The sequence below is a fragment of the Labrus mixtus genome, chromosome 2, assembly GCF_963584025.1.
Source record: "Labrus mixtus chromosome 2, fLabMix1.1, whole genome shotgun sequence".
NCBI lineage: Eukaryota > Metazoa > Chordata > Actinopteri > Labriformes > Labridae > Labrus > Labrus mixtus.
The window spans coordinates 6,994,293-7,003,463 of NC_083613.1; the positions used below are offsets into that span (position 1 = coordinate 6,994,293).

Genomic DNA, 9,171 nt, shown 5'->3' on the forward strand with positions numbered 1-9,171 from the left:
AGTAGTTCACCTGATCCACCCGGAGGATGCCAAGTTGGTGAAGCTTAGCCCAGTTGGTGAAACAAAGGCTGAGAGGAATGTCTCTGATCAACTTTTAACTCTTAGTGCTCGTTTCTGAAGATGGTCTGTTCAAGTTGGTCTGATGAGTAGAGGCCCAGGCTATAATACAATAACTGATATATGAATGTGCCGTTGAGTAACATAAGAAAATGGCTACTTAAGTGTTAATCAAATGACATATAATATCAATACTCTTGTCCATTTTTGTGGTAATCAGAATCAGAATCAGAAATACTTTATTTACAGTTGCTCCAAAATATACAATATAGCAGTAGAAATATAGTAATAGAAATATTACTCAAATAGAATAGGAATGTAATTAAGATATCAATAATAGGTACAAGAAGTATTTACAGGAATAAGAGCCAGATGAAATATATACACAATTTCAAGATTATTGTACTGTTTGTTTCAATATTGCACTTTGTTATCATGAACATATTATTCATTATCATTATATTGCAGTTTTAATAAATAATGAGTTATGGTGGAGGTTACAGTTTTTCAGTTTTTTTTTAATCTTTTTATGTATTTATTTATTTTTTCAGGCTGAAATAGTCCAGGTTCTGACAGAGTCTTTGTCACTCAAAGGGAGGAGTTATAAAGTTTGTTGGCCACAGGCAGGAATGACCTCCTGTGGCGTTCTGTGGTGCAAATATATAAAATATATTTATTTAAGTTTAGTAATAAATTTCCCTTTTTGATTATCAAAAGTAGGGAATTTTTAGTTCCTGATTCACACTCAATAACTGTTGATGGTAATTCACATACATGTTTTGCCAACTGCCATAAAAAACTGAAGAAGCAAATCAAATAAAACAAGAAAAAGGTGTCTGTCAAATCCTGGATCCAGTCTCAGGGAACGCAGGGTTTGGCAATGTGGTTAATCTTCAGATCCGACAGATAGTCTGCATATCGGATAATTTCTCTGTTTTTACTTCTGAACTTTTGGCTATTGTATGGGCCATATGGTGGGTCGGGAGGTTAAACCTCCAAAGACTGTCATCTGTTCTGACTCTGCAGCTGCCTTGTTGGCATTGAAAGAGGGGCCATCAGAATCTTGCCCTGATTTGCTTCAAGAGATCCAGTACTGCTTTCTTCAGGTTGAGAATTTGGGGTGTCATGTTGAGTTTTTATAGGTACCAGATCATTCAGGGATTGAGGGGAATGCAATCTCTGATAAGCTTTCAATGGAGTCTCTCTTTAAACAGTCTATTGAGATGAATGTTCCTTTGGGGAAAGGTGAATGCTACAGTATTTGCAAAGAGAAGTTAGTATTTCTGTGGCAGAGAGAATGGGATGAAGAGAGAAAGGGTATAGCATTATTTCTCTCTGCAACCATCAGTAAAAAAGGAAGAGGCTAAAAATCTTGCAGAAAGGATGATGTGGTTTCAACTAGGCAGAGGTTAGGATATTTCGGTCTGGTCAGTTATTTAAAAGTATTTGGTAAACACCCTGATTGTCTGTGTCAGTGTGGACATGTGCAGTCCAATGTTATTTTTGTGTGAAATAAATATAGGGGTGAAAAGCAATAGTTATTTAAGGAGCTGCCTAACCTGGGACTCTCGTCTTTCTCCATTACAGTAAGTCCATATTTATATTTAAGTCCACATACACACTCCATATATCAGTTACAATCTTTCAATCTGTTAGGGGCGCAGTTATGGGGTGCCGATTGTAAAAACGTTGTTATATATATATTTTAGATATATTTTCAATATTTAGTTAATATCCTTCACAATCTAAATGTAAAATCTAAATGTTAAATCTATATCTAAATGTTAAATCTAAATCTAAATGTTACATCTAAATGTTATACGCAGTACTTACTGTAGACGCTACTCCTCTGTCATATGAAATTAGTTCAGTAGTACTTACCCCTCGACTGTGGAGGGCAGCGTTACACTCTACAGTGTAAAGCCTGCCGGAATATCATTAGAAGAAGAAGAAGAAGAAGAAATCCTGGCAAGATGGCGATGCCCATGGGGAGGACGCTGGTGGCTCTTCGCAGAGCAACATGTAGCAATTTTAAGGTAATACATTATTAAATAAAAAGGACGTTTATACATTCAGAAATAACACATGATTAAGAAACAACACTATTATTTAGACTTTTTGAAACATTATTCTGGACATATCAAATGCCGGGCTAACATAGCTAAGGTTAGCTTACAGTCAGTACACTACCCTCTGCATTGATGCAGCACTGAGGCAGTCAAACAAATTCATACTCCAATGCTTTCTGAACGATAGTATCAAAAAGTAAGCTTCAAAAGAACTTCAGTCATATTTTTAACTTAGAGAGAGAGAGAGAGAGAGAGAGAGAGAGAGAGAGCACTGTCTAAACTGCACAAGAACATTGTGAATGTTTTGTATTTGTTCTGTTTTGTTTGAATTAATGTTTTGTGAAAGAGGGGCAGATATTATAAGGTTAGTCTTCTTTCTGCTCCTTTTCATTCAAAATTTGAGATTTTATGTTTGTTTGTTTTTCTTAACTTTATTGTTTGTTTGAATGAAACAAAATTTACAAAAAAATATTTATATATTTGTGCAATTTTGTATTTACGATTTTAATTTAATACTAGTATTGTAGAAGAGTTTAAAACACTGATATCAATCATTGGACTTGAGCCTATTTACGTAAGAATAACAAATTAAACTGATGACACGTAAATATTAATAAAGTACTTTCTCTCTTCTGCATTACAAGTTTAAATGAACTGAATCACAACATTGTGACTGTAAATAAGCTTCATTCTGACTACTGAATTACTTGAACCTAACAGCCAGATTTTTGACTTCATTTCTCAATATGTTGGCGATGTACTTGGCTCTATGTTGACTTTATGAGTGTCTTATATTTTCTCTACTCTTTTATAATCCACGAGGGGTCAAAATGATCTTCATTATTGTGCTATACCACAACTTAAATAAGATACGATATACCTTTTTAACCCCGAAGGAATTTCTGGTGGCAGGTTGGCAACATTACCGTACCAAAAAGAGTGATACAAAATAGCTTGAAGTGAAATAAAAAAATCATGTTACATAAACTGGTATTATAAAATCTTAAGCGGATATGGGTAAAAGTCAAGGCTGTGTCTAAGTACAATAGCAAAGGCACTGTTGTCTTGGCAGTTCAGACTGAGGCTTATACTACTGTCAGTAACTAACTTTATTGATATTCTCTATCTAAGAAAGTCAAGTCGATTAATTGAACTATTTGATCGAGATATTTTGAAACCATGAAAAATAACAACTCTTTTTGTCCTTCTTCTCTCAGAATGCTGAGGCATCGCTCGATTTGAGGCATCCTGCCCCACTTTTCCTCCAGGTCCGGACCAAGAAGCGGTACTTTATCCCTCCAGCGGTGCGGTCAAAGGGGAAGAGTGAAGAGAACACTGAGGCCAGGGCCCGAGCAGCAGGCATTGTCTCGAGACAGGAGTACTTTGAGAGGCCCATCAATATCGCCTGCTCTGGTAATGATGACTTTGTTTTGTTTCTCTGCCAAAGACTGATTCTGGTGTAATGAAACCTAGAGCCTAGTTTTGCATATTTTGGGGTCTTGTTGACGAAGAGATTCTAAAAGGTTTGTAATTATTATAGTAGATTTCTTCAGACAGCAGCCACAAAACCCCTTACAGTGGCTCAAATGTCTGGGACAAATGCTTCCAATCAAAGTAAGTTCACAAATCAAATGCATTGCTCCCTTCAAGGCTCACCAGATTCCATTGACAAAAACTGTAATATTACTTCATAGAACATGAGAATAGTCTACTTGATTAATTATTTTAGTGTTGTAATGGCTATTTTTTTTGGCTTATTTAATGAAACATCTTACCCTTCAACGATATGGTTGTCACTGTAATTTCTATAATGTTGTCAGACACTTGAACACAAAAATAATCTTGAGCATGTCAGTTGCAAAAACTAGGAATTACTTTGCAGCCATTACAGCCTGCTTCCCTGCTGCTCGCTAAGCAATCCACTGGGGAAATTCAGAAAATTTCTTTGCATATTGGTACTTGAGTACTCATCTTTGAGCTGCATATCTGATTGGAGATGCACAAAGAAGTGCATTCAGCTATTATCTTGATGTAGAAAGTGATTTTTGAGTAATAGAAATACATTTGGCCTCACTACATTCGTCCTCAACTTTTAACAATAGAGCTGTTCTCAAAATCATTGGATTGTAAATATCAAATATAGTATCATAAATATAGTATAGCAAATTGTATATAGCTATATTGTATATATAGAGAGATTATAAGGAACACAGGAACTTAATTTAATTTAATAAATATTAATTATTGAGCTGTGGAAAAGGGGTAGGATGTAATTTGCTTTTTCTTTTTTTTGTGAAATAATTTGAACATTGTTTTTTGTTTATTGTATTTTCATGCTTTTCATTTTGTTTTGTATTTTTGATATGTTTTTTTATTTGATATGTCTGAAATAAATTTAATCAATCAAAGTGTGAAGGTAAATTCTGACCGATCGTTCATGTGTTCTAGCGGGAATCTTTGACCCCTACATCCCCCCAGAGGGCGATGCTCGTCTTTCCAGTCTGTCTAAAGAAGGCCTGAAGCAACGGACTGAGCAGATACGACAGAGTGCTGCTTCACAGCTAGCGTAAGATTGTTTTCTGACTCCTAATGTTGTTCCCTTACTAAAAGAAAAGAGTTTGTTGTTGTGTCATTAAATTAAGGAAACAGCTTCACCTCTTTACTGCTGTTTCTTTGTACCAGGAAAGCTGAGTGTGTTTTTCTTACTGTGTTTGTTTCAGGATTCGAAAAATCAAAGAGCACGACTCAGAGTTCACCACAAAAGGTTTTGCCGTGAAAGCGCAAGAGATCTTCATCGAGGCTCACAACGCCCTGACACAGTAAGAAAGTGAACTCACCTCTCTCTGTCTTCTCTCAGCCAGCTGACACAGCTCAACTTAGCCTCATAGTCAGGAAGGGTTTACACTGAATATCAAAGTGAGACATTTCTTATAGAAGTGAGAGGAGGACTCATACTTCCTTTGGATCTAAGTGGAAAAAATGCTTAACTTGCAGAAAACATCTCAATCGACATTGCAGACACAAACACGGCCTTAATAATGACAACTTCAATTCAAACTTGTAATGTTTCTCAAATACAAACATTTGAATTATTATTTCTCTTTTTTCTGCCAAAGCAAAATGTCTAAAGTGTGCATGAGGGGATTTAAGCATTAAAGTCAAGGTTCATATGTTGCACTAAAAAACATAGCGCTGCTGTGATTATCTTTGGCATGAGGCTGCACGTCTGAATCACAGCAGTGCGGACATTCAGTACATCACTCCCTCTCGTGATATTGCTTTTATAAAAAATGGATATGAGCAGCAAATAGTGGTATAAATGTGTAAAAAGTAAAACTCTTCAACAGATATTTTTTTTAACTTCACTAACTTGCCAAGCAACCCAAACATTGTCCTGCACTCTTGCTCCTGTGTGTGTCCATGGTTACCACAGACCAACTACTTTGAAGTATGAACATTACTTGTAGGCCTTTGTTAAAAAAAAAAATTATGATGAAACCAGTGAAATAAAAGTCTGTTGTGTGATTCTGAGGTAGGAGAAAGAAAAAGATGATCAGTGGTAAATGTAAATTAAAAGTGTTCAGGACTCCTGGCTGAGGTGGAAGTGATGCATATTGTGAAAAGTCCCAGTGATGTTGTTCTCCCATATCGTCGCTCTTGTGATGCTTCTTGTCCAATATTCTCTTGGTTTAGTGTTGTATAATAAGTGTTAGAGGGAAAGATAAACATTTGTTGTTGTTTCTGCAGCTTCAACAAGCAGAACCTTCACTCCCTGGTGACAGAGCGATGTTATCCCGTGAGTTCTTCTTTTGAGCATAGCTGAAGTTGTTACCTATTGGGTTTCATGAGATATATATATTTTTTATATTATTATTATTAATTTTTTTTTAAATCCAATACATTTTATCCTTCCCATTCCTGTGACATTCAGGAGATGACACGGGGTAACCGTTATAAAACTATTCGTTGGAGGTTTGTAGAGTCCCTGGAGCCGCCCAAAGTAGTCCACGCCCGTTGCCCCGACATGGTCACCAAAGGAAACCTGTACGGCCAGGTGACCGTACGGATGCACTCCAAACAGGTACAACTCAAAAGTAAAAAAAATGATGTATGTTTTCAACCTGGACTCTATGGGGTTCTATTAGTGGTGGTTGAGGATTTACATGACTGTATGAAGTTAATTTACATTTACTTGAACTTTAGACACTTGCCATTTATGACCGCTTCGGGAGGCTGATGTTGGGCAGCGAGGAGAACCTGAAGGACGTTTTGGAGTACCTGGTCATTGAACGACATCTCGTCAACCCTTACAGCCGTTGGAGGTTACACGGAAAGATAGTTCCATCTTGGGCTCCCGCCAAAGACCCCATTATTCAGGTGACACGACTCTACACTGTCTCACAACAAAGTTTTTATACATCTTTTCGTGAGATAAAGGCAGAGGTCCAAGCCCCATTTTCTGTCCAAAGGAAATGAAAACACCTTTTATTAAGTGGACAGTTCATACATCACTTGATTAATATTAACATTGATAAGGTATGTTCACAGTTTTATCCATCTCAATCAATCTTTATTTGTATAGCGCCAATTCACAACAATTTTTACCTCAAGACACTTTACAAAAAGCACGTAAAATACCTTACTGTTTGTTGTCTAATATCACAAAAGAGCAGGTAAAAGACCATACTCAATGCTTTATTACAAAGAACCAACGTCTCTTTGTTACTGTGGATGCTTTTACACTCTGCTGTGTGCAACCTTTGCTTTGTCTCCTAAAACAGTTACGGTTTGGTTACAGTCCACTTGTACTGCAGTCGTTCATCATCTAGCTTTATCGACACTAATGGGGTCATGTTCTGGAAAAAAAAAACCTCCTTGAATGATGAACAAGCCAATTTAAATACTGCTAAGGTTCTCTAGTCCTCACAACATCAGATGGAAATAGAGGTTGACTGGCATTATACCAATCAGTGCGAAACACAAAATATAATCCCCTTAAATCTGTGTGTCAGCCCCTGCTGTGTCTCAGACGAACAGGACAGATGGAGCAGTAATGTGGCCTGGAAGGTTTTTCTCACTCTTCTTTAAGAAATCTTACTAAGCATTATCGTCAGTTCTCTGTTTAAGTGTTATCATAATACCTGCTGGTGTCTAATTATTCTTAATTCTTGTCAGTTGTTTAGAAATTGTAGATTGAAAAAATAAGTCGCCACTTTCTCTTTTCCTTTCTTACAATAGCACAGAAGTGAATATCAGAATATGTTTAACAACAACTTGCAGCACCTGCTAGCATAATGTAACGGATGTCTTAAAATCTCTGAGGTGTGACTCATTTTCTGCGCGGCTATTTTAGTCACCGCAACCTGTCCATTACAATCTGTCATGCCAACTGACAGATGAAGGCAGGACACCAGATGCAGTCCATCAGACTAAACAGGATTTAAGATTTCATAAAAAAGAGCTTTTAGGGTTATGGGACAGTAACCAGTAAACTTTGCTCTGTGGCTGCACAATCTATCGCAATGTCATCATTATTGCGAGCATTTGAATAAAAACATTGTTAAAGTCTGAATAAATAAATCTCAATGATTAAAATAAATATATTTGATGTCTCACTTGGCATGCAGACAGTGTACCTGTTGTTTGGTGGCCTGGGTTTTATGGCCATGCTTTTAAACCATTGGGATGCAGTCAGATGATTTCATGCTAGCTTTGGGCTAACCTCAGATTAACTCAGAAATTGTTTTTTGGATTAATTTGGCATTTTGGAGGGACATGTTGCAAACACAGGAATTGAACAGCAGATAAACACAAACTGACTTATAGCTGATATGCACTCAGTTTTCCTGCTTCCAAAGACATGCCAGCAGGGCCTTCAGGTACCAGGATACATTATGTGTGAGCATCCTCAGCCTCCATCTGCTTCATTTCTACAGCTGTAAACTCTGGCTCTAACAAATAAATACATATCAGGGTCTGTCTGCCAAAACACATTTGAAGTGCTCCTTGGTCATAATTTTCTATGCATTCATTATTTAAGTATGCATTATGGCACTAGCAGCATAGTTACAATACTCGTTTGTGGTAATAGTGAAGGCATACACAAGTAATTCCAAGCTGAAACAGAGTTCTTACATACCAAAGACTTTTCCAAATTTCAGAACGTGTTCTTTGTGTCACTAGGGAGAAGGGACAAAGGCTTTTGAATTGACTTGAGAGATTTGTGGTGATTATGTGTTGACTTCTATTTATTTTACTAAACTGTAATCTGCTCCTTTATCGCCTCCAGACTGTCATGATTCCTGGTCCAGAACTGAAGCCAGGAGAAGAGTTTGACGCCCTCAGCTATCAAGTTCCCAAACCTGAGGCTATTCAGTGGAATAAATAGACCACCAGGTGGCGCTGCTGTTTACATCAAACCACAGTAGGACTTGAAGCCGCACAGTTAACATTTTGGTTGGGGCTGGTTAGTTTGTCTTTTTTGGCAGAAAACCATGCTTCCTTTGGAGTCTCTTATTTGGTGTAAAAAGCTGCTGGCTGTGAAAACACTGGAAGCAGCAGGTGAGTTTTAGAACGAACAAACGACTGTCCATAAGCCAGTTAAGCTGTGTCTTTCACTGCAGCAGAATACAGCACATAATGGAATAATAATTACAACCACTCTTTTCATGGCTTCAGCTTATACCTTGTTTTACACATTTTTCTTTTTTCCATGAAGAATAACTTAATATTCATATAATATAAATAAAGTGTACCGATCTCCAGAAATTGTGTGGTTTATTTTCTGATGAATATGTTGCATGTTGACCTCAGGAAATACAAAAATAAATGGTCCCATCTGCTTCTCCTCACAGTAATACATCATCGTCAGTGGATTTGTCTTATCTTCTAACTCTTTTGTAGAAGACATTGCATACTCACTTTAAAATATAGGCTGTATCTTTATGTAAACCAAGAAGATCTTTTACAACAATTTCATTTTCTTTAACATGAAGACATTTTACAATACACTCATTCAAAAACACAAACATGCAACAAAGCCACA

At 36.9% G+C, this 9,171-nt stretch overlaps 1 protein-coding gene across 1 annotated transcript; it reads left to right on the forward strand.

Moving 5' to 3' along the window:
- Positions 1-1,951: 1,951 nt before the first annotated feature.
- On the forward strand, positions 1,952-8,894 carry mrpl45 (mitochondrial ribosomal protein L45). The gene is made up of 8 exons (XM_061049161.1): positions 1,952-2,093; positions 3,344-3,539; positions 4,575-4,692; positions 4,847-4,945; positions 5,874-5,922; positions 6,058-6,207; positions 6,330-6,503; positions 8,416-8,894. Exons 1-8 carry the CDS (start codon positions 2,031-2,033, stop codon positions 8,512-8,514), a joined length of 948 nt encoding a protein of 315 aa, XP_060905144.1. The 5' UTR covers positions 1,952-2,030; the 3' UTR covers positions 8,515-8,894.
- Positions 8,895-9,171: the final 277 nt, after the last annotated feature.